The sequence below is a fragment of the Mytilus galloprovincialis genome, chromosome 14 (assembly GCF_965363235.1).
Source record: "Mytilus galloprovincialis chromosome 14, xbMytGall1.hap1.1, whole genome shotgun sequence".
NCBI lineage: Eukaryota > Metazoa > Mollusca > Bivalvia > Mytilida > Mytilidae > Mytilus > Mytilus galloprovincialis.
The window spans coordinates 13,266,221-13,293,346 of NC_134851.1; the positions used below are offsets into that span (position 1 = coordinate 13,266,221).

At 34.1% G+C, this 27,126-nt stretch overlaps 1 protein-coding gene across 1 annotated transcript in view; it reads left to right on the forward strand.

The window, feature by feature from the left end:
- LOC143058009 (carboxy-terminal domain RNA polymerase II polypeptide A small phosphatase 1-like) overlaps nucleotides 1-26,858 on the forward strand; it is a 39,990-nt gene extending 13,132 nt beyond the window's left edge. The window contains exons 2-8 of the mRNA XM_076231472.1: nucleotides 3,781-3,941; nucleotides 4,590-4,694; nucleotides 10,673-10,729; nucleotides 22,379-22,471; nucleotides 23,326-23,424; nucleotides 24,046-24,132; nucleotides 26,288-26,858. Of these exons, the coding sequence (XP_076087587.1) occupies nucleotides 3,781-3,941; nucleotides 4,590-4,694; nucleotides 10,673-10,729; nucleotides 22,379-22,471; nucleotides 23,326-23,424; nucleotides 24,046-24,132; nucleotides 26,288-26,422 (737 nt within the window). The 3' untranslated portion in view covers nucleotides 26,423-26,858. The remainder of the gene's footprint in view (nucleotides 1-3,780; nucleotides 3,942-4,589; nucleotides 4,695-10,672; nucleotides 10,730-22,378; nucleotides 22,472-23,325; nucleotides 23,425-24,045; nucleotides 24,133-26,287) is intronic.
- Nucleotides 26,859-27,126: the final 268 nt, after the last annotated feature.

Below are 27,126 nucleotides of genomic sequence, written 5' to 3' on the forward strand. Positions count from 1 at the left end.
TTTTCTACCTGAAGGATAGATAAAAAGGTAAAGTTTAACTCTACACCTGATATAAATCTACGCTTACGTTGATGGAAGTGGAGAGATATTGTCAATTTAATTCTGTACTATCATATTTCTTAATTGTACATTAAAAATTTAAATATCTTTGTAGCCAGTGAATTAAATCTCCATATTTACATGTTTACGGATTGTTGGATTCAGTTGTTGAATTATTATCAGGGTTTGTCACAGAAATTATTTAACCATTCATTTAAAGTGATAAGGATCCCATCCTAAGGGATATCTAAAACGTTAATTACAGTCAAACCGTATGAATAAAGATACTAGGGACATAGTCTAGATCTCAAATGATAAATACAGTCAAACCTGTATATAAAGATCATACTAAAGACATAGTCTAGATCTCAAATGATAAATACAGTCAAACCTGTATATAAAGATCATACTAGGGACATAGTCTAGATCTCAAATGATAAATACAGTCAAACCTGTATATAAAGATCATACTAGGGACATAGTCTAGATCTCAAATGATAAATACAGTCAAACCTGTATATAAAGATCATACTAGGGATATAGCCTAGATCTCAAATGATAAATACAGTCAAACCTGTATATAAAGATCATACTAGGGACATAGCCTAGATCTCAAATGATAAATACAGTCAAACCTGTATATAAAGATCATACTAGGGACATAGTCTAGATCTCAAATGATAAATACAGTCAAACCTGTATATAAAGATCATACTAAAGACATAGTCTAGATCTCAAATGATAAATACAGTCAAACCTATATATAAAGATCATACTAAAGACATAGTCTAGATCTCAAATGATAAATACAGTCAAACCTGTATATAAAGATCATACTAGGGACATAGTCTAGATCTCAAATGATAAATACAGTCAAACCTGTATATAAAGATCATACTAGGGACATAGTCTAGATCTCAAATGATAAATACAGTCAAACCTATATATAAAGATCATCCTAGAGTTGCCCCAAATATTAAATACAGTCGAAACTGTATATAAAAATAGATCATCCTATGGATGTCCCAAAAGTTAGATACAGTCAAACCTGTAAATAAAGATAAATATAAGGATGTCTCAAATGTAAAACAGTCAAACCTCTAAATAAAGATCATCTTAGGGATGTCTCAAATGTTAAATAAATACAGTCAAACTTGAAAATAAGAATCATCCTCAATAAGGATAAGAGAAAATGGACCCTATATTAGGCAAGTATGCTTTGAATTGAAGTTCAAAATGCATAGGTATTACTTCAACAGGTCAAGAAGTAGATGACCAGACAAGACAGATTTTAGTCCTGTATAGATGACCAGACAAGACAGATTTTAGTCCTGTATAGGTGACCTGACAAGACAGATTTTAGCCCTGTATAGGTGACCAGACAAGACAGATTTTAGCCCTGTATAGGTGACCTGACAAGACAGATTTTAGCCCTGTATAGGTAACCAGACAAGACAGATTTTAGCCTTGTATAGATGACCAGACAAGACAGATTTTAGCCCTGTATAGATGACCAGACAAGACAGATTTTAGCCCTGTATAGGTGACCAGACAAGACAGATTTTAGCCCTGTATTATGTGACCTTTTAAGTTTATAACAGACTCGACTGTGATCGTAAAGTTTCAAGACTACCATGTTTTTCTCGAAAAGGTTATATATTGTGCTGGCTACTGAGAATATGGAAAGAAGCTTCATATTAAGGATGTTTTTACAGTTGAGTGTTGTTATTTTTAACGTCAGACTGTAAATTTCTCAGAAATTGGTTAAATTGTGTTTTAAGTGCATTTATCAGAAACCGTTAATGTATAAATCAATTTTATTATTTCATTATATTCCACTTATACATGTTATAAGATGATAATCTTGGTATTTTTTAGGAAAAGTCCTTTGCTGGTCATGTGGAAAGCTTTAACAAAAGATTATATTGAAAAATCTGTTCATTTCGGAAAATAAATTAATGATCCAACTTTACAATTTTGATTGATCGATCATTATAATTTTGATACACACATTTATAGTTTATACATGTTCATGGTTACAATGTACATGATGTTACCATGTAAGAAGCAGAATTTTAATTCATGTATAGTTTTGTACATGTATGTAAGACGGCTCTATAAACAGTGTTCTCAAAATCATTTTATATCTGGTGGTCCCTGAAGAAAAGCAGCTTATCCTCCATTCTATTTCTATTACAAAATACCAAAATGGTGGTGGTCCTTTGCAAATTTGGTGATCAAATGCCTTGGACCAAACTGTATTAAAAATAAAGACCAACAGATACTCATTAATACATTTAATATATGATCTGTTGTCACTCTAATTTGCATCATACGATATTATCGTATTTAAATGTAGGCCAACAAAACAAAACCCTGTACATTATAAAACTCTGCACACTTGTATTTATTATTTATTGAAGTACTGTAAGTGCATTACATGTACATGTAACATATTGTACTGTAAAAACTAAATTATTGAACTTTTAACAATATTAGCCATATGTCGACCAGAAAATCGAGAAAATACGTTATTATGTTGAGATATTAATAGAGAATATGACTAATGAAAAATCATTACGATTATAGTCGCACCAAAAGACTGAAATATGAGGAAAAGGGTGATAAAAAATGTTGGTTGTTGGTCAGGGTTGTCGAAATTTTTACGAGAAATCTTCAAGTTACTTTATGGCAAGTATTTGTAATAGAGAAGTGTTCCTTTTTGACCTTTTTTTTTCAAATTTATTTTGGCCTGCTTTTCTATATTATTGGTCCTATTATAGTTCTCCTTCCTAATGAGACTCTCATAGAGGAATGTTAATGTTATGTAATATATGGTATATTATGCAATGTTTGAGGAGACATAACCACTTATTTCTACAACTAGTGTCTCCTTGAGTTTTTTTCTCATCTCTTTAACAATTCTGACAGAAAAATGCAATTTCATTTTAATGGTATGATCTGATTTTCTTATTGGGAGCTAGTTGTGAATAAAATGACCTTAGGATCATTTTACAACAGTAAACTAGCTTCATGTCCAGAGATCTAATTTCTATATGTAAGTTTTTTGTAAACTGAAGTTTCTTGCACATGTACCTCACTGTTTCAAATTCCCAATTTCCATGCAAATTTAAATAAGAGCATAAATTATATTATTTGATATTTCTTGATTTTGAAACAACCTTCAACTGATGTCTACTGGTACATGTATAGTATATATCTGCATTTTGATAGTCCAAACTACATTTTCATCAATTCAATGCTATATTTCTAATAATTCTACCACTTGTGTCAGACATTACTCACAGACTGACAACATATGAAATGTTACAGCATATGTCAGTCATTTCAATAATAATAATAATAATTTTTTTATTAAAGAGGTTAACTCAATTAGAACTCAATATTGTATCAGTGTATTGTACTTCAATTAAGGAATGACTGTAATATTTTTTCTGTCTATGAAGAAATAACATAAAAAATGTGGTGCACACTGAATAACGCGCGTAGCGGGTTATTAAACAGTGTGCACCACATTTTTTATGTTATTTCGATTAGACAGAAAAAATATTACAGTCATTTCTTATAATTTAATTCTAAATTCCATTTTAAACCATAGAAAACCATGAAAAAACGTTGATGACGTCACGGTCACATGACTAAATTTGTCAACCAATCAGAAGACGCGTTACATCCAAAATTAAATTATTAGTTAATAATTATAATTTTTTTTCTTTGCAGGTTCGACGACGACAACTAATGTAAATAATACCCAACTGAAAAAACCAAGAAACCGCAATATATTTAGTTCTATTTTATGTTGTTTTGGAAATAATAATAATAACAATAACCCAACAGCTAACTGTCAAGCTCCTGTGGTCGAAGAAAACGGGAATCCAAGGGTAAGACTAAATACCAGAATAATACTTGAATAAAAGCACAAACTATACCCATAAGACGATTAAATGCATAATTAACATTTACAATATCATGTAAGAACAATATCACAATATCATCATGACCATGGTGACATAAAAATGAAATAAAATTTTGAACTGCACAACACAATAAACATCACAAATATTCTCAAGTGCCCCCTGCAAACTGTTAACCACCTGTGATAGAAACAAAAAGGAAATCAAAGGGTTAACAAGTGGAGATATCAACAAACATTATAACAAAAAACCAAACAGAAAACTGTCAATCTGATGTAGAAAAAAAAACAACAGAAATGCTACAGAAAGTCTAATTATCATTTCAACTAACCCAACTTTAAGGGTTATAAACTGCATCAATACAAATTTTACAAGGTGATTGCAAAATAACAAAGTGTGAGGGGATTTTTTTTTATAAAACTGATAGACTTGAAATTCACAGACCTCTGAAAAATTATTACAGTATTTAAGGGTTAAATGTGGGACTTATCATTTTAAAGTAATTCCTGTGCATCATGCATATGGTGTATGTTAGGTGCAATGCATATAACCCTTAAATATATAGATGTAGATGCATTGATTATAGTTAATATAATTAATCTTCTATCTTTTCAGACAAATGCAGAAAAATATCTGTTAGCGCCTGTTTTAAATCAGGATTTAAATAAAAAATGTGTAGTTATAGATTTGGATGAAACATTAGTTCATAGCTCATTTAAGGTAAGCCTTTATACTGGTCAATAGTCTATTTTCATGTTACCACCTTTTGACTCTGAAGTTTATATTTTTTCAACAGGTTACCTTCTCTCTGGTTGGACATTCTGGAACTCTGTCAACCAAGAGCAACTGAAAGAAGTAAAATAAAACTTTCAAACAATGCATTTTGGGGGGAAAATTAATTGTGTCTTAGTTTCTTTAAATAACAAAATCATTGAAAAACAGTATAAGTTCCGCTCAAATTGCACCCATTATATGTTTGATTTTACAAATGTACTTATTTTGGTTGCTCTTATTGGACAGAGTACCAGGATGTCTTACCACAGAAAAGGTAACCTGTCAATAAATCATACAATCTGGAGTCAAAAGATGGTAATATGAAAATAGTCAATTATCACCTACTAAAATCTCTTGTGCTCTAAATAGCATGATCATCAACAGTTAATTAAGCTTAGTATCTCATATTACTACAGGCAGAGTTCACTGAAGGACAAATAAAATAATATGTATAAAAAAAAAGAGGTTAGGGTAGGCAGCTAGTGATTTGTTTTTATTTTATGCTGGTTTTTTTTTATATCGAGTTCTATGAGATCAACATTCGACTTTAACAGTGCTTAATGAACAAAAAAATCTTTATGATTGCTGTTATGAACACTAAGAATAAGGGTAGCTGGAACCACACATATATTATTATTTGGCCTGTTCATTAACAGTTAATTAAGCCTTCAATAGTATCTCATATTACTACATGCAGAGTTCACTGAAGGTCAAATGTCTGATGTACCAAACCAGTACACAGTAAAACACACTCAAATTATAATTACATTGGACAAAATGTATACAGTATATTAATTTATGGTCCAGTGAAATTTTCTTCAGGGCAGGATACAAAAATTGTTAAGTGAACCATACAAAACCATAATGTCTTGGCCAGTGATATGTATCAATCAGCTTTCTAGATATGTAATGTATCAGTTAAGTTTTATGAAAATCTAACTCATTTAGATATAAATTTTTCCGATATTTATGTACTTGCCTCACATGTGCTGCTGATAGTTTGATACAAATTATGCAAATTATGCACATTTAACATAAAAAAAATCAGATCTGTATACTGTACACAAAAGTAGTTCTATAAAAATCACTCTTGCAGTTGTTGAGTTGAAAATAGGTGATTGTTGGTGATTTCAAGTGAAAACAGCCTGACTTATGGTCCTGTCATGTATTATCTTTTATACCTTATAAGTGATATGCAGAGTGGATCTTTCCCTTTGCTCTCATTTCTTCATATATATCTGAAAAAATATTCAGTGGCGAATCCAGAAATTTTCATAAGTGGGGACCCACTGACTGTCTAGGAGGGGACTGTTTCCGTCACGCTTCAGTGATTCAAAAATTTTCCCATGAAAGGAGGGGCCACCCCCTAAATCCGCCTCTGATATTTGGGTTATTTTTAGCAAGAGGTGACATTGGTATATTCATTCATTGATGCAAATAGGGATAATTAAAGTTGTCATCAAGTAAATTGTTCAGATACTTATTGGGCTCATCATTGGGAAAAATCTAATTGGTTTTCTTCTCCTGTATAAAATTGATAACTCCTCTTCCATGTTTTCTACTGCCTGATGGAGGTGGCAGCTGAAAAAAAGGGGGGTAATTTATTCAAATTTCTAAACTCCAGGCATGTTTCAAAACTTGACAACTGTCTTATATATTTTGAAAACTAAATTATTTAATTATTTATGTTGTTACTTTGCTGTCTCCATAAATTTACACATTAAGTCCATCAGCCTGCTCTGCTGTCCAAGAGCCTTTGTTAGACTTGGCAGGGATGATTCCACTATATAGTTTAGGGCCGCTAAGCGGCCCTTAAATTGACCAGCGGCCTCAAAAAAATGTACATGAAAATGAATTCCCAATTCAGGAAAATAAAATAAAAATCGATATTTCCGGAAAAGTTTCTGTCACCTATTAAGGCAACTATAATTTTTCATAGTTTGTTGTCAAAACGTTTTAAAATCCGGATAAGAATGCTGTTTACGATCGCATCTTAGTAACAACGATTTAATTATGTCAACATGTGGGAAACAATTTTAGCAGCCGAATACAATTGATTAATATGTTATGGGAGTATTGGATCTTGTAAAAGCAGATCGCCCAGCAGGTTGATAAAAATGGGTGTCAAAGCAGACCTCGGCAGAGAGCAAATTCAAATTTTGATATAACATTGATGGATAAGGTTTAATGGACGCCGATCTTGTAAAAGCAGATCGCCCAGCAGAGCCGGTTATATATGATGAAAACTTGTTTTGTAAAAGAAATTATTTCCTCAAAAGACAAAAGTTTGAGCGTTTTTTTTTAAATAATGTTGATGATAGACCATTCATGAAATACGATGTCATCATTATTGAACTATTTCAAAAGTTTTGAAGATGATCCAAATAATTTTAAAGAACACTGGTTCAATGCTTTAAATATCTTATCAATCAAGTATATGAACTTTTGTAATTGCTTTTCTGAATTCGACAATTGACCAGTTCAATTTGAAATCCATTTGAATTCAGGTAAATTTATAGAGATGACCTGCTGTTGAAAAAATACCCGATTAATGATTTTTTTCAGTGGTTTATGTTAGCTGAAATATATGTTTTTGTAATAGGCCTAGGTAATTACTATAGCTAAGATGATAGACTAGTGCATCATGTTTAATGATATTCATGTAATAACAGTAGCCCATGCAGAATTATTCAAAATGTTACAACTTACATGAACATCAGTGTACAGGTTAAACTTAATAATATACATTTTCCGTTTTTCAGGAAAATAATGTTATTTCGTCTTAGATTTTATGCTTAAAAAATTCCCAATTAGAATAAAAATTCCCAATTTGATGTTCAAGGGACCCATTTGAAAACACCTGGAATCATCCCTGCTTGGCCATGGTCTGATTAAAACAAGCCCCCACCATCCACTTGTGTTTACAAACGTTAACAAAATCAAACTGACTCCCCATGGCCCCACTTAACTAAGCTAAAATGTTGTCAGAGGTCAGAACAATCTTGGACTAATATAAATATACAGGTAGATTGGTTAATAATACTTTAGACTGGTTTTGCTGTCTATACTGATTTTATCTATATTTGGTGTATTTAAATAATGTTAGAAATGTTGACTCTAATGACATACATACATGACATATATAATAAGATCAAAATATGTGAAACAAATGATATTTTGTCATGCTAATGGCATAATGCTGACAGTGATCTCTATGTTTTATTACATGAAAAAAATAATGAAATGGAAAATGAATGCTAAATATAATATTGAGATAGACTGTAAAAAGATAACTCATAGGGAGGACCTGGTCAGCTGTATTTTTTGTTGGCAATTTACCTATGTATCATATCATATTGCATTGGATATTATAAGGTCATGAAAAAAATATTTGTGTTTAGGGGTATTAACCTCAAAATGCTTATACCCTAGAAGTTTTATTGCCACTGGCTATTAGTAGTGAGTCGTTACAAAACTCAAGGTGATAACCATATATTCATGCAGGGAAACTTAATTTCAATGAATTCAAAGAGCAAATCTTGTCTACCCTAATTTTTAACAGGAAGAGAAACCCTGACTGTCAGACACACATATTTGTTTGGTGAGGCCTTAATATTGATGTTCAACCTATTGAAATTTCAGTTTTGCACCTTTAAACTTGAATACACAACACAAATCATTCTCTATCAAATGATATAAATAAAAATGAATATTTCCACTGTATATCAAAAGACCAAATTGTAAACAAATAAAACATAATAGACCTTGATCTACCTGATCTAGCTGATAATTTTTTTTTATCATATGTAAACAATAAAGAGAAGATTTAACCACTTTTATCAATGGAAAGATTTCAGCCAAACAGAAAAAAATCAATAATATGAATTAAAATGGTAATAAAAAATAGTTCCTAGGCCTGTGAACTGACATGTTTATGAGCAGTCTGTGATCATGACCATGATGACTTTTACAAGAGGTTAAAGAATAACTGTCATATATATCATCTTAATTGGTAGTTTCTTATTTACTGACCTAGATAATAAAAATTACATGTCTTTGAATAAAAAGCACATCAATATATATCTACTGATAAAGATTACACATACAATGGGCCAATGAACATGTGGTTTCTGAACCTTTTGTAAATAAATGCAACAGTAGTATACCGCTGGTCTATAGTCATAATTTAGCAAAATAAGCAAAATCAAATCTGAGTAAAAAACTAAAACTGAGGTAAACAACAGAACAATAGGAACACTTGACTATAACAAAAAGCATACGCCTACATACAAAGAAACAGATTTTAATAACAAGTCAACTGCCATATTTTGGACTTGGTACCGGACATTTTAAGAAAAAATTTGTGGGTTGAACCTGACATAAAGCTAGCAAAACCTAATATTTGTTATTTAACTAGTCATTGCTAGTACATTTTTGTAGTATGATAATAAGGATATCTGGTTTGATTTCCAATGAGATAACTTATCACCAGTAACCAAAGCATGAGCATGTAAAAAAACATAGGTCAAGCCAAGGTATGGCCTTCAACACTGAGAAAACTGATACTGTTTAGAAACCTAAAGAAGCCCGGGGAATAAAAGATATGAAACAATTCAAAGGAGAAAATCACAGGACTTGAATTAAGCTTCTACAGAACAATATAGGAAAAACAATTATGACAGACAGTATTTATTACTATCTGTGTATGGTGTAGTGTTGATGTGCTGTGATATGGGAGATCACCTCTGAAGTCCACTTGAATGTTAGAAATACACTGCTGTCAGGCTGTTCTGAAGCACATTTTTCAAGGGACACTCAGCTGGAAGACATTTTCTACAGATATTTTTCATAAATTGAAAAAAGATGAAAATTCCAATTTCAGTTTTATGACTGAATTGCAATAGTTTAGTTAGGATCATTAGGGGGAAAACACATATTATTGCCTAGCAATATTATAAGCGCATTTGTTTCTAACCTAAACGATGTAAACGACTACGCGCGTAGTCGTTTAATCCATTTGTTTCTTACATTTTTTGGTCAACGTTGACGTCGTTCACATAAACGATATACGCGCAAAAGAGTCGCGTAGTCGTTGATCGTTTATCGTTGAGACGTGTAAACGATAAATTTGTTTCTGCATCTGTCGTTTAAATAATTACGAGCACGTGTTGTTTTCGCAAAGTCCTGGTTATTTATTTCCCGCACTTTTACCTGTTTGTTTACAGTGCGTGAGTGTAATCTATTTTTGTCTGACAACGTGGGGTCGATAAAGTTTATTAAACGATGTATTTGTTTCTAGCAGCTTAACGTTTACTAAACGATAGTCATCGATGACAAAATTTCGGGTTAGAAACAAATGCACTCTATATTTCCCACAGAAAGTAACCAAACTTTAGCGTGCAATAAATTCTAATATTGCACTAGTGCAATAAATCTTCAAAATTCATGACTTCATCCACAACAAAATCTTAGTTTAAACCAATTTAACTTTCAAATACTATATTACTATACAATAAAAGGGTTATTGCATGAATATTTGGGAATATTGTCCCTCGTAGAACAAATATTGCACTCGAAAGATCGTGCAATATAAAATTCTACTCTGGACAATATTCCCCAATATTCATGCAATAACCCTATAATATGTAACATTTTGAATTGAAGATATTTTCTTTGTGATGTCAGATTTTTCCAGGAAATTAAATTTATTGAAAGATCCTGATTTGAATAACATTTCAACATCTTAAGTGCTACATGTACATCTTCAGAATTCTATCATATATATGTTCTGTAATTGACCGATTAGTTATACTGTGTGTTAAGGCAGTTAAATTGATTTATTCACCTATGTGCCTACTATGACTTTTGGCAATGTTTTGTTCATTTTTCTTACTTTTACAAATGAGCTGTTGTATATTTTTCAGCCAATCAGCAATGCAGATTTTATAGTTCCTGTTGAAATAGAAGGAACAGTTCATCAAGTAAGTTCTGTAATCAGCCTGTAAAGTCTGCAATTCTATATTGTCTGCAGCACCCTTTTTCAACTTGAGAATTCAGGATTTTTTTTGTAACTGGTTGAAAATGTCTAAAGATCATGAAGATACTCTGATTATAAAATCATCAAAATTTCAGAAGGATAGCAAAACTATTAAAGTGTCATAATAAATATATATTTAGTTTTTTGTAAGAAATTGCTCTTGAAACTGCTATTTAAAACCCAAATAAAATATCTGTCATTTCTTACTTTAAGAAGCTAGTACCAAGCTAGGAATATCACATTTGTTATCCATTTGTTTGATGTGTTAGAGCTTTTAATTTTGCCATTTAATTAAGGACTTTGCCTTTTGAATTTTCATCAGAGCTCTGCAATTTTTTTATTCTACTTTATCTAGTTTATAACATACACTTCAGCAGGTATAAAATGACCTGATGAAGCCTCACTTTGATACTTGGTAAACTGACATGACTCAGGTCACATCTTAAAGATGCATGGACAAGTTACATAATATATAAGTAGATACTGTTAAAAGTAAAAATATAATTTGTATACAATTGTTCTCAAACGGAATAATAAGTAGGTCAGACAAAATTTTTAATGACTGAGTTTAATAAACATAAAAAGTACCATTATGAATCTATGACTGGATGACCTTGTAATATATGTTTACTTTCCATGGTCGTGAGTTTTGATCAAAAGAATACACATGACATATTTACAAACCGTTTTAGACCTATTTAAGACTTTTCCTTCATTCGGTTTTGAAGAGGTTCAATGGACTTGTCTCTTTAACTCTCTTTATAAAGTCTTGTGGTTGTGTTTTTGAATGAATTAGGTAGAAGAGGATATATGTATGTGAATGAAGTATTTGAAGTGAAGTGTCCATTTTCAAGCACTATGTGTGTGTGTGTGTATTTACCAACCATACTTTAAAACATTCATTACTGTGGATTTATTTATTTTTTGTGGCTACCAATTCATGTAATTTTCATGGATAAAAAAAAAAAAAATCATGGATATTTGATTTCATGGTTTTACTCATAAGCTTATAGAAAATTAGCAATTTGTTGAAAATTTATATTTATATATATCTAAATATATAAGTCTTCGCACTCAATCTATACTAAAATTTTTATAAAATTCAGTTTCTGTCCTGTAGATTCAAAAGTTTTTCTTGTAGACTGAATACTAACAAAATAATATTTCTGTAACAAGCTGAAATGAAATATATAAGCAAATAAGCCAGCAGCACTGAAATATCTTAATAAAAAGTGTAAAACAAATCTTAAAGTACGAGAGGTCATATGTCTTATATATAGATATAAGAAGATGTGTAATGAGTGCCAAGGAGACAACTTTCCATCCAAGTCGCAATTTATAAAAGTAAACCATTATAAGTCAAGGTTCAGTTTTCAACACAGAGCCTTAGCTCACACCGAACAGCAAGCTATAAAGGACCCCAAAAAAATTACTAGTGTAAAACCATTCAAACAGGATAAGCAACAGTCAAATCTATATATAAAAAAGAAGAAATAAGAAACACAAGTTTATGACCCACATCAACAACTGAACAACAGATTCCTGACTTAGTGTGTATGGTATTCAGCATGTCATGAAGTGAAAGTTCCTCCATAATATAATTTCAAAATATGTATAGATTATCAGGTTTTCTACACATTGATATCCTAAAATATCAGCCGCGAGCCACAATGTGAACCTTTTTGGCCAGTGAGCGCAGCGAACAAGCTAAAAAAGTTTTACATTATGTTGAGCGGCTGATATTTTACGATATCTATACACAGATAACCTGGTTATCTGTTTATTGTTCTATTACTGGTCTATTTCCTCTTCATAAGACAGTTTTATACTTGACCAAAGCAAGCTTGATAATTTCTCCTTTCACCTTGTGACATTGCTGATAATGCATTGAAGCCTTGATACGAGAATTACGGAGCGACAGAGCAGGGGGATATAAGCGTAGAGAAGGATGATAATCTGTATTATCCTGATTAAGAGTAATTTCTCGCATTTTGATTGGCAGATATTGTCATAATAAATTTCAGTACAATTTTTTATCACATCAATTGGAATTATCTCCCTTATTTATTACGTCAATTGGAATTATCTCCCTTATACCATTGACCTAATAAAAAAAAATAAAAAATTGAGTCATAATATTTTAAATTTTTTCACAGTTTTAGTTTAAATATCTAAAATATATAATTGATATTGTCCTAAAATTGAATTTGAATATAATAATATGTAATATAACAAAATCAGGATAAATTCGTTACACAGTGTTCAATTGTCCTAATACGAATTTTATTGACCTGATAAATTCTCGTATTAGGACAATTGCACACTGTGTAACTAATAATATTATTTCCACTGGAAATGAAACTAGTGTATGTATTACAGAACTTGTTTCTGACTAAATAAAGGATGTAGAATCATTGTTTCAACAGGAACATTTATTAATATGGTATTGTTTAGAACAAAGATTCTTAAGGAAATTATGTAGGGCTGAACAAATTTATCTAAGAAAAGCACCATATCAAACAGAAAAAATTGTTCTGAGAACAATAATTGAGTCAATTAGGTGATATAATACTTGTTTGATATTAAGAGTGCAACACAGTCATGGTTGTCTGTTATTGGCCTTGAACATGTTGTACATACAAGTTGTCATTTGATAATAAACATTAGGCAGATTCAAGGCCTAACGTTGGAATTTACATGATTCCCTATTCCCTATAATACTATAAAGGTAGATACATAAGTGTTATTTGTTTGACTAAGTGGGAAAATCTTACACAGACATCTTGTTTTTATATGCCCCACCTTTGGGCATTACGTTTTTCTGTCTTTGTGTCCGTTAGTTGGTCTGTACATCCGTCTGTCCCACTTCAAGTTAAAGTTTTTTGGTCAAGGTAGTTTTTGATGAAGTTTTAGTCCAATCAACTTGAAACTTAGAACACATGTTCCCTATGATATGGTCTTTCTAATTATAATGCCAAAGAGTTTAGGCCCCAACTTCAGGGTCCACTGAACATAAAAAATTATAGTGTGATAGGGCTATGTATACTATAAACACATTCTTGTTTGACTCTATCCTAAAACAGCTTGTTTCATGGTTGATTCATTTATTGATCATTGTTGATGCTTGCTTAGTGTCCAGTTACACAGTTGAGCAATCATGGAGGAGTGCCAATCTTTTGAATTAAACGTAAGCCACTGTATGGCCTTCAACAATGAGCAAAACTGCATAGCAAGCTATAAAAGTCCCTGACATAGCAAAATGTAAAACAATTCAAAGGTAACAAATGCTGGATGTTTGTACTTAAAGTCTACAAATGAAAAAGAAATGTAATATACATGTGTAATATATTTTTTTGAGTGCTCAGCCATCTTCTAAGCTATTACAAGAAATGTAAGAGAACAACTTGACATAAGAACATTTCCACTTTAGCTATGTCATTTTATCTATGCCACTTTAGCTATGTCATTTTATCTATGCCACTTTAGCTATGTTATTTTATCTATGCCACTTTAGCTATGTTATTTTATCTATGCCACTTTATCTATACCACTTTAGCTATGCCACTTTAGCTATACCGTACAACACAAATAACAAAATTTGTAGAACATGTTTGAAATATACAGTTGTAACAGAACAACTGGACATTGGAATATTTCCACTTTTATCTATTGGAATATTTCCACTTTTATCTATATATATACAATACAAATTTGTAGAACATGTCCACCTTCTACAGTTTAAATGACTGATCTTGTGTAAAATATCCCAGGTAAATCATGGTTAAATACCCCCAACCATGGCACAAGTCCAAACGTTACTTAATACTGTGACAGGTGCTATCAATGAGTAACAAATGTCCAGTATCTAGATCAGGTTGGATAACTTATTTTTTTGGACCTTGCTGATTTGACTGACTATCGCTCAGGCAAAGATAATCACGAATATAATGCCTACCCATGTTAAAACTACAATAAAATATATAGCTTGCATCAATTATTTCTAAATTAAAAATCTTTGGATAGTTTTGTTTAACTCGTTCAACAATAGTATAAACTTGGGAGCTTTTGTTTTTATTTTCAAATGTGACACGTTTGCTTGTTCTTAGACTATTATTGTTAGAAATTCTATAATCACTTCAGACTCTGTGCAAGTCCCTCGTTGGTAGTTAGAAATTCTATAATCACTTCAGACTCTGTGCAAGTCCCTCGTTGGTAGTCAAGGCCATTAAACTCCCCCGCAATAGTTACAACTTCCTATATAAAGTTGCCAATAGCAAATTTCAGCAGCTATGTCACAATTGAATCCTTCCCTTCACTCAATAAAACTGCTTCCATCTCTATGAAATGAGTGTAATAAATACAGAAATTGTGAGCCAATTAACGATTTCAAATAAAAGTGTTTGTACTTTCGCTAGATATTGTTATATTTTAGGCAATATTTCTCTATTCTTTAATATTTTTGATCTAAAGATTGCATTCAAGAAACTTGAATATGAAAAGTTAGTTGTAAAATCATAGGTAAAGATTTGTATTTAAAGGAAAAGTAATTTAGAATGCAAATATTTTCACCCTTATCACATGCTTGTGTAATTTACAGATTCTGTAACTTTTGTGATAGATTTTATACCTTGATAATGAGGTACAGAAATATAATACAACTCAAATCTGAAGTTATTTATTATTCAGATATTCAAGTTTAAATGTACTTGTATCCATTTAAAGTCTTTTGAATACACAATATTTATACAAATGCTTTCACAGTGAAAGTCTATACATAATAAATTGATTTTTACATTTAAATATCATGTTGTAACATTTGGTCATACTGTTTTTGGTCTGTCGAGTTAAGACTCTATAATGGGTTGATTGTAAAGTTAATAGAACTTTTAAATCTTACATAACTAGTTCAAAGATTAATGGAATAAACCATACAAACTATAAGTCAATAGTTCACAGAAGAAATATAGTGGGGTATTTGACTGACCCTCTGACAGCAGTGTATCCCAAACGCTGTTTGACTGACAAAATGTCAGACAAAAAATCATTCGGACAGACAGAAATTTAAAAATATTTTGGCTGAATATATAGTAGAAAAGTCCAAATTTCTCTTTCCGTCAGACATACCCTTAAACAGTTTGGCACAGACTGCCCTGAAAAAGTTTTACCAATGGGACATCAGATATTTCATGTATATCATGGCAATGTGTGAAATTTATGTGTCATTTATCTCGGTGACCATAAGTTCAAACTGCCTTAGATTTATATAGTATGAGACAATATTGCGACCATGCTATACACTATGATGCAGTTTCATATTCATCTCTCACCAACTTTCTGTTTGATTGATTTTTTGGGGGTGGGGGGTTGAAATTGAAGTAAGTATAACTGACAGTTCATCTTGTATAAATTATCCTGTGACTATGCTAACAATCTATATGAAATTTTCACATTCATCACACAAACTGTCTGTGAAGGAGTGGGAGGGGAGGTACAATGAGTGACCATAGCTCATGGTCCATTTTGTTTGATCATTCCTAGGGTGGTGTATAGTGCAGATATCTCCCATTAACTGAATACTGAACATAAGAGGGGTATCATGAGGGACTATGGCTCAAGGTTTATCTTGTGACTTCATTCCTGGGGTGTATCTCCTGTTAACTGAATACTGAACATAAGAGGGGTATCATGAGGGACCATGGCTCAAGGTTTATCTTGTGACCTCATTCCTGGGATGTATCTCCTGTTAACTGAATACTGAACATAAGAGGGGTATCATGAGGGACTATGGCTCAAGGTTTATCTTGTGACCTCATTCCTGGGTGTATCTCCTGTTAACTGAATACTGAACATAAGAGGGGTATCATGAGGGACCATGGCTCAAGGTTTATCTTGTGACCTCATTCCTGGGGTGTATCTCCTGTTAACTGAATACTGAACATAAGAGGGGTATCATGAGGGACTATGGCTGAAGGTTTATCTTGTGACTTCATTCCTGGGATGTATCTCCTGTTAACTGAATACTGAACATAAGAGGGGTATCATGAGGGACCATGGCTCAAGGTTTATCTTATGACCTCATTCCTGGGATGTATCTCCTGTTAACTGAATACTGAACATAACTAAGAGGGGTATCATGAGGGACTATGGCTGAAGGTTTCTCTTGTGACTTCATTCCTGGGGTGTATCTCCTGTTAACCGAATACTGAACATAAGAGGGGTATCATGAGGGACCATGGCTCAAGGTTTATCTTGTGACTTCATTCCTGGGGTGTATCTCCTGTTAACTGAATACTGAACATAAGAGGGGTATCATGAGGGACCATGGCTGAAGGTTTCTCTTGTGACTTCATTCCTGGGATGTATCTCCTGTTAACTGAATACTGAACATAAGAGGGGTATCATGAGGGACTATGGCTGAAGGTTTCTCTTGTGACTTCATTCCTGGGATGTATCTCCTGTTAACTGAATACTGAACATAAGAGGGGTATCATGAGGGACAATGGCTGAAGGTTTCTCTTGTGACTTCATTCCTGGGATGTATCTCCTGTTAACTGAATACTGAACATAAGAGGGGTATCGTGAGGGACCATTGCTCAAGGTTTCTCTTGTGACTTCATTCCTGGGGTGTATCTCCTGTTAACTGAATACTGAACATAAGAGGGGTATCACGAGGGACTATGGCTGAAGGTTTATCTTGTGACTTCATTCCTGGGATGTATCTCCTGTTAACTGAATACTGAACATAAGAGGGGTATCATGAGGGACCATGGCTGAAGGTTTATCTTGTGACTTCATTCCTGGGGTGTATCTCCTGTTAACTGAATACTGAACATAAGAGGGGTATCATGAGGGACCATGGCTGAAGGTTTCTCTTGTGACTTCATTCCTGGGATGTATCTCCTGTTAACTGAATACTGAACATAAGAGGGGTATCATGAGGGACTATGGCTGAAGGTTTCTCTTGTGACTTCATTCCTGGGATGTATCTCCTGTTAACTGAATACTGAACATAAGAGGGGTATCATGAGGGACAATGGCTGAAGGTTTCTCTTGTGACTTCATTCCTGGGATGTATCTCCTGTTAACTGAATACTGAACATAAGAGGGGTATCATGAGGGACCATGGCTGAAGGTTTCTCTTGTGACTTCATTCCTGGGGTGTATCTCCTGTTAACTGAATACTGAACATAAGAGGGGTATCGTGAGGGACCATTGCTCAAGGTTTCTCTTGTGACTTCATTCCTGGGGTGTATCTCCTGTTAACTGAATACTGAACATAAGAGGGGTATCATGAGGGACCATGGCTGAAGGTTTCTCTTGTGACTTCATTCCTGGGGTGTATCTCCTGTTAACTGAATACTGAACATAAGAGGGGTATCATGAGGGACCATGGCTCAAGGTTTATCTTGTGACTTCATTCCTGGGATGTATCTCCTGTTAACTGAATACTGAACATAAGAGGGGTATCATGAGGGACTATGGCTCAAGGTTTCTCTTGTGACTTCATTCCTGGGGTGTATCTCCTGTTAACTGAATACTGAACATAAGAGGGGTATCATGAGGGACCATGGCTGAAGGTTTATCTTGTGACTTCATTCCTGGGGTGTATCTCCTGTTAACTGAATACTGAACATAAGAGGGGTATCATGAGGGACTATGGCTGAAGGTTTCTCTTGTGACTTCATTCCTGGGATGTATCTCCTGTTAACTGAATACTGAACATAAGAGGGGTATCATGAGGGACTATGGCTGAAGGTTTATCTTGTGACCTCATTCCTGGGGTGTATCTCCTGTTAACTGAATACTGAACATAAGAGGGGTATCATGAGGGACCATGGCTGAAGGTTTATCTTGTGACTTCATTCCTGGGGTGTATCTCCTGTTAACTGAATACTGAACATAAGAGGGGTATCATGAGGGACCATGGCTCAAGGTTTATCTTGTGACTTCATTCCTGGGATGTATCTCCTGTTAACTGAATACTGAACATAAGAGGGGTATCATGAGGGACTATGGCTCAAGGTTTCTCTTGTGACTTCATTCCTGGGGTGTATCTCCTGTTAACTGAATACTGAACATAAGAGGGGTATCATGAGGGACCATGGCTGAAGGTTTATCTTGTGACTTCATTCCTGGGGTGTATCTCCTGTTAACTGAATACTGAACATAAGAGGGGTATCATGAGGGACCATGGCTCAAGGTTTATCTTGTGACTTCATTCCTGGGATGTATCTCCTGTTAACTGAATACTGAACATAAGAGGGGTATCATGAGGGACTATGGCTCAAGGTTTCTCTTGTGACTTCATTCCTGGGGTGTATCTCCTGTTAACTGAATACTGAACATAAGAGGGGTATCATGAGGGACCATGGCTGAAGGTTTATCTTGTGACTTCATTCCTGGGGTGTATCTCCTGTTAACTGAATACTGAACATAAGAGGGGTATCATGAGGGACTATGGCTGAAGGTTTCTCTTGTGACTTCATTCCTGGGGTGTATCTCCTGTTAACTGAATACTGAACATAAGAGGGGTATCATGAGGGACTATGGCTCAAGGTTTCTCTTGTGACTTCATTCCTGGGATGTATCTCCTGTTAACTGAATACTGAACATAAGAGGGGTATCATGAGGGACAATGGCTCAAGGTTTATCTTGTGACTTCATTCCTGGGGTGTATCTCCTGTTAACTGAATACTGAACATAAGAGGGGTATCATGAGGGACTATGGCTGAAGGTTTATCTTGTGACTTCATTCCTGGGGTGTATCTCCTGTTAACTGAATACTGAACATAAGAGGGGTATCATGAGGGACTATGGCTGAAGGTTTCTCTTGTGACTTCATTCCTGGGATGTATCTCCTGTTAACTGAATACTGAACATAAGAGGGGTATCATGAGGGACTATGGCTGAAGGTTTATCTTGTGACTTCATTCCTGGGATGTATCTCCTGTTAACTGAATACTGAACATAAGAGGGGTATCATGAGGGACTATGGCTGAAGGTTTATCTTGTGACTTCATTCCTGGGATGTATCTCCTGTTAACTGAATACTGAACATAAGAGGGGTATCATGAGGGACTATGGCTCAAGGTTTATCTTGTGACCTCATTCCTGGGGTGTATCTCCTGTTAACTGAATACTGAACATAAGAGGGGTATCATGAGGGACTATGGCTGAAGGTTTATCTTGTGACTTCATTCCTGGGATGTATCTCCTGTTAACTGAATACTGAACATAAGAGGGGTATCATGAGGGACTATGGCTGAAGGTTTATCTTGTGACTTCATTCCTGGGGTGTATCTCCTGTTAACTGAATACTGAACATAAGAGGGGTATCATGAGGGACTATGGCTCAAGGTTTATCTTGTGACCTCATTCCTGGGGTGTATCTCCTGTTAACTGAATACTGAACATAAGAGGGGTATCATGAGGGACCATGGCTCAAGGTTTATCTTGTGACTTCATTCCTGGGGTGTATCTCCTGTTAACTGAATACTGAACATAAGAGGGGTATCATGAGGGACTATGGCTGAAGGTTTATCTTGTGACTTCATTCCTGGGGTGTATCTCCTGTTAACTGAATACTGAACATAAGAGGGGTATCATGAGGGACAATGGCTGAAGGTTTATCTTGTGACTTCATTCCTGGGGTGTATCTCCTGTTAACTGAATACTGAACATAAGAGGGGTATCATGAGGGACTATGGCTGAAGGTTTATCTTGTGACTTCATTCCTGGGATGTATCTCCTGTTAACTGAATACTGAACATAAGAGGGGTATCATGAGGGACTATGGCTGAAGGTTTCTCTTGTGACTTCATTCCTGGGATGTATCTCCTGTTAACTGAATACTGAACATAAGAGGGGTATCATGAGGGACTATGGCTGAAGGTTTATCTTGTGACTTCATTCCTGGGATGTATCTCCTGTTAACTGAATACTGAACATAAGAGGGGTATCATGAGGGACTATGGCTGAAGGTTTATCTTGTGACTTCATTCCTGGGGTGTATCTCCTGTTAACTGAATACTGAACATAAGAATGGTATCATGAGGGACTATGGCTCAAGGTTTATCTTGTGACTTCATTCCTGGGGTGTATCTCCTGTTAACTGAATACTGAACATAAGAGGGGTATCATGAGGGACCATGGCTGAAGGTTTCTCTTGTGACTTCATTCCTGGGGTGTATCTCCTGTTAACTGAATACTGAACATAAGAGGGGTATCATGAGGGACTATGGCTCAAGGTTTCTCTTGTGACTTCATTCCTGGGGTGTATCTCCTGTTAACTGAATACTGAACATAAGAGGGGTATCATGAGGGACCATGGCTCAAGGTTTCTCTTGTGACTTCATTCCTGGGGTGTATCTCCTGTTAACTGAATACTGAACATAAGAGGGGTATCATGAGGGACCATGGCTGAAGGTTTATCTTGTGACTTCATTCCTGGGGTGTATCTCCTGTTAACTGAATACTGAACATAAGAGGGGTATCATGAGGGACCATGGCTGAAGGTTTATCTTGTGACTTCATTCCTGGGGTGTATCTCCTGTTAACTGAATACTGAACATAAGAGGGGTATAATTTAAGTGACCATGGCTGAAGGTTCATCTTGTGACTTTAATCGTGGGGTGATATGTAGTGTAGAGGTCTGCTAGGCCTGTTAACTGAATACTAATCAGAAGGGGGGTCTAATTAGTGACCATGGCTCAAGGTTCATCTTGTTTGTTCATTCCTGGGGTGGTGAATAGTGCAGATATCTCCTGTTAAGGGAATTCTGACAGGAAGTAGGGTATCATAAGTGAGCATAGCTCAAGGTTCATCTTGTTTTTATATGGTGGTGTATAGTACAGATATCTCCTGTTACTTTTGTAAATCCCTGTTCAAGATCAGTAGACAATGTGTCATCTATTGAATAATACAGTAATCCCATCTGGTTTACGGTCTGTTGATTAACAATGGGTACCAGAGAAATGTTGTTTTTAACTTTCTTTTTTGGATAATAGGGATAAAAGGAAAGGGTATTATTTCATTTAAATGGATGTTTATAATTGTAATAAGGCCATGCCAAGGAAATCTATGATTCAGTTAAAAAATACACATTGTACATTAAAATAAAGCATGAATAGGATGTGTACATTTTAAGATTGAGGTAGAGATGTGATGTATACAGTAACTACATAAGGAGACAGCAACCCAAAGACACAATAAAATAACCAGCAGAAACAGCAATGTGTTGTCTCAGCAATAGACACTGTCTATGTTATATATATGTCGAGTTGTTAATCATGACAAGTCCATAATTTTTTTTAATAAAAACAGAAACAATAAAAAGTCTAAAACCAATCCTCCAAATATCAGAAACATTTAGATGAGACAGACATCAGATGATAGAAATTATCTACTGTCCAGGATAAAAAATAAGATGATATGGTATAATAACCAATGAGACAACTATCCATCAGACTTATTGTATGACCTTCAACAAAGAGAAAACCCATACTGTTTAGCAGGTTACTTACTTATGACAATCACTTGAATATGAAACGATAGTTACATAAAAACATTTCATATTTGTTTTTTTTATTTGCAGGTATATGTTTTAAAGAGGCCTTATGTAGATGAGTACCTAAAGAAAATGGGAGAACTATTTGAATGTGTGTTATTTACTGCAAGTTTAGCAAAAGTAAGAACTATGTAGAAACCAGAGGAGTTCTGAAATTACTGCATCATAGGTTTTTGTTCCCTTTTTACTGCTAGGATAAATTGCTCCTTAACATCTGTTACTTTTGGATATTTTATATATATATATATATATTACATATGATCCTGCATTGCATAAATAATGATATTGTGATCAAAATAACTTTGGCATCTTAAAATTTTATCAAAAGGTTAAGACTGTTTTCAAAACCCCCAAAAAATTTGAGAAGTGCAACACCAGACAACAAAATAAGATAAAGACAAGCATACCTATCATAAGGCACAGGGAGTTTGCATAGGTTAGGTTTATCTTTTCAGCATGGATTAAATATTTCTTAACATTTGATTTTGAGCACCCTGAACGTGAGGTAAATCTTCAGGAATGTCTGTATCGGTATCAGGGCATTACAAGACTAGACACCAAATTAAAACATGGTTAATATGTAACCCTAATTATTTCATATGAATACTAAAAATACAAATAATTAGGAGCTATGTCATATATGTCATGTATGTAGTGAACTTCAGTACGACAGCTACCTCAAACCACCAAAATCAATTTAAGTGTCGTTCATGCCACTTGTACAGTGAAAAGATGAGTCTTTTGATATGAAAAATACATAATATCATAAAAGTAGCATTATACATCTTCATATTTTAATAGCTACTCATGGATATGTTTCAAAAGATTGTTTGATTGAAGACTAGTTAAACATTTGTCTGTTATTTAGTACCAAACATTTGTTGGACTATTTTATTCTCAATTTGTAATAGCTTCAAAATCAAATTAAAAAGGGAAAATAAAATTTTGATAAAGTTGAGTTTTTTGTTTTGCAGTATGCGGATCCAGTAGCAGATTTACTGGATAAATGGGGAGTTTTTAGGTCTCGTCTCTTCAGGGAATCATGTGTCTTTCATCGGGGGAATTATGTAAAGGTATGTATTATCATGATTATAATGAAAATTGCAATTTTATGTTGAAATCAATAAACACTGTGTAGATTTGCTGACCTTTCTTTTGGCTCAAGCCATGAATTAACCCTAAATTATGCCTACAATTTGAATTTCCAGGAAAAACCCTATGCACCAACAAATGTGTAGTATTGTTCTATCTGGGATAGTTATGTTACATGCAATTCAATAGCTAGAACAAGTCATGAATAAAAAGTTATGTTTCATATTTGAATTTTGGCAATCTCTATGTATCAACATTTATTTATTTTTGTATTGGGGATAGAATGTTACATACATGGCAAAGTAGAGAACTTGATATTTTTGTTCCTTTGTATAAAAATTTAACAGGCTTCTGAGATCAAGTAGAAGTTATAAAAAGAAAGTAGTTAACAAAAGAAGAAAAAGACAATGCCTATCCTATAGAGATGGCATATTAAAATAAAAAAAAAAAAAAAAAGAAAGAAAGAAAGAAAACATACATGTGAACTAAATGAGAAAAACAAACACTAACACATGTCAGAGCATAGTTTCTGTAACCAAAACATGATTTAATTCCTTAATTTGCATATTTAAGTAATATGTACAATTTTCTATTACTAACAGGACTTAAGTCGGTTAGGAAGAGAACTAAGCCAAGTTGTGATAGTAGACAATTCTCCTGCCTCCTATATCTTCCATCCAGACAATGCTGTGAGTATTTGTTATGTGGGGGTGTATAAAGGAGACAGTAGATAATTCTCCTGCCTCCTATATCTTCCATCCAGCCAAAGCTGTGAGTATTTGTTAAGTGGGGGGTGTATAAAGGAGACAGTAGATAATTCTCCTGCCTCCTATATCTTCCATCCAGCCAAAGCTGTGAGTATTTGTTAAGTGGGGGTGTATAAAGGAGACAGTAGATAATTCTCCTGCCTCCTATATCTTCCATCCAGACAATGCTGTGAGTATTTGTTAAGTGGGGGGTGTATAAAGGAGACAGTAGATAATTCTCCTGCCTCCTATATCTTCCATCCAGCCAAAGCTGTGAGTATTTGTTAAGTGGGGGGTGTATAAAGGAGACAGTAGATAATTCTCCTGCCTCCTATATCTTCCATCCAGCCAAAGCTGTGAGTATTTGTTAAGTGGGGGGTGTATAAAGGAGACAGTAGATAATTCTCCTGCCTCCTATATCTTCCATCCAGCCAAAGCTGTGAGTATTTGTTAAGTGGGGGGTGTATAAAGGAGACAGTAGATAATTCTCCTGCCTCCTATATCTTCCATCCAGCCAAAGCTGTGAGTATTTGTTAAGTGGGGGGTGTATAAAGGAGACCGTAGATAATTCTCCTGCCTCCTATATCTTCCATCCAGACAATGCTGTGAGTATTTGTAAAGTGGAGTGGGGGTGTAGATAATTATCCTTCCTCCTATATCTTCCATCCAGCCAAAGCTGTGAGTATTTGTTAAGTGTGGGGGGGGGGGGTGTAAAAAGTAGATAGTAGATAATTCTCCTGTCTCCTTTATCTTCCATCCAGACAATGCTGTGAGTATTTGTTATGTGGGGAGGGGGGGAATGTAGAAAGCAGATAGTTCTCCTTCCTCATTTTAAGACTCATGGATTAGTTTATGAAGTCAATCCCTAAAAAGTTTGTTAGCAGGCCATTCATTAGGAGGCGGTACCCAGTACTTCTACCCTCCTATGCTATTGACAAGTACCGCCTAAATGTAGAAATTTTTATATAAGATATTCATGGAATAAATTGAAAAGTACCACCTAGAAACGTGGAAAGTACCAGTCAACATGAAAGATAATGAAACCCCTGTGTTAGAGGCACAAAATATTTTTAACATCTACCATCTAACAAATTTTGGTAATGAAAAGAAATGTTTAGAAGTTAGTAATGAACCTGGCTTCTTTATCTTCCTATTGTTAAATGATGTCAATACTTATGGAGGGTTTGGGCATTGAGGGTGGGGTGTAGTAGACAATGGAGGTTTTGGGTATTGAGGGTGAGGTGTAGTAGACAGACATTGTGATAATTGGTGGAATGTTTTATATATTGTCAAATTGTGTGCATGATAAAATGGTTTCAAGGTTAAGCAACTTGTGAAGGAAAATACAATTTACTGATATCTTACCAAATCGATATTAGATACCAAGAAGATGAGGTATGAGTGCCAATGAGACAACTCTCTATCAATGTAACAATGTGTAAAAGTAAACCATTACAGGTCAAAGTACGGTGTTCAACATGGAGCCTTGCAATTGGCTTACACAAAACATGCTAAAGAGCCCCAAAAATTACAACCATTCAAACAGAAAAAAATATTTCATGATACAAAAGTCGTCTAGGGATGTTTGCAAAGAAATTTATTTGAAACTTTATCTTTATCTATTAGATAGAAAAGTTTAATTGCCACTGAATACATGTATAAACATGATGAAGGTGAAGGGGAGATAACTCCAGAAGATTATAGATTTGTAGATAACAGGCCAGTGACCATACATCTAAATAATTTTGGCTGAAGCATGATAAAATGTGATGTCAATATCATGTTACTTTATCTCAATAAAAAAGTTCTTACTTAGAGAATGACTACTACACAACCAGATATATACATATATATGTTTCTGAAAAAGCTTGGTTTAAAAACAAAAAAAAAACAAAATAGAACAATTGACCAAATGACAAATTAAAAAGAGATCTTTTACTATATCAAGTAACTACATACTATGATTGTAATCCTTTATATAATTTTGACAGGTGCCTGTACAATTTTGGTTTAGTTTTAATCCATTCTTTAACCTATTTTGACAGGTGCCTGTACAGTTTTGTTTCAGTTTAATCCATTCTTTAACCTATTTTTACAGGTGCCTGTACAGTCCTGGTTTGATGATATGGAGGACACAGAATTACGTGACCTTATACCATTTTTTGAGGCTTTAGCAAAAGTGGACAATTGTTATACATTTTTACGAAATGCACAAAATACAGACTCTTCCTAGTATAGGCTATTTAATTAATTTGACCTTGGTTACAGAGGTGGAAACCCCTAATTGTGGTTACTAGGGATATAAACCCTAATTGACCTTGAATATCAAGGAGAAAAACCTAACTACATGGTGATAACTATTAATTAACTGAGTGCTATTTTCAGTTTTGTATATGCAAGAAAATTTATATATTGCTGAAGAATTACCATCACAGGAAGTAGCTGCTCTGCAGTGAATAGTAAGCTGCAATGGGATTGGACAAAGGAATTTTATAAAGGTTGTGACATGTGACAGAGCTTCAATAAGCAAAATGCATGTTATTTAAAAAATGTTGAGGTGCATTCACACTGTGCGACAGGTACTGAAACTGTGCCAAAAAATGTGACGTGTGATGTAGTTATGTTATTTCATAGATAAATACATCGAAAATGTCAATCTTCTAAACAGAGCTATTCCTTCCTGAGACATGAAATACTCCTGTACTTATATCAGGCTGGTTTTCAATGTTCAAATCAGGCACAAACAAGGCTGTTAATTTACAATTGATATGCCATCAAAATCTTCCAAGCCTCATCTCCATCTTTAAGAGTTCAAACATCAAATTACGGTGAATAGAACATTCTTTAGATCAAATCAATGTTAAGCATTTTGTCTGATTACTGATTACTCGAAAAGGGTTTAAGTCTTTAGACAAGAAAACCAATTTGCTTTGAAAA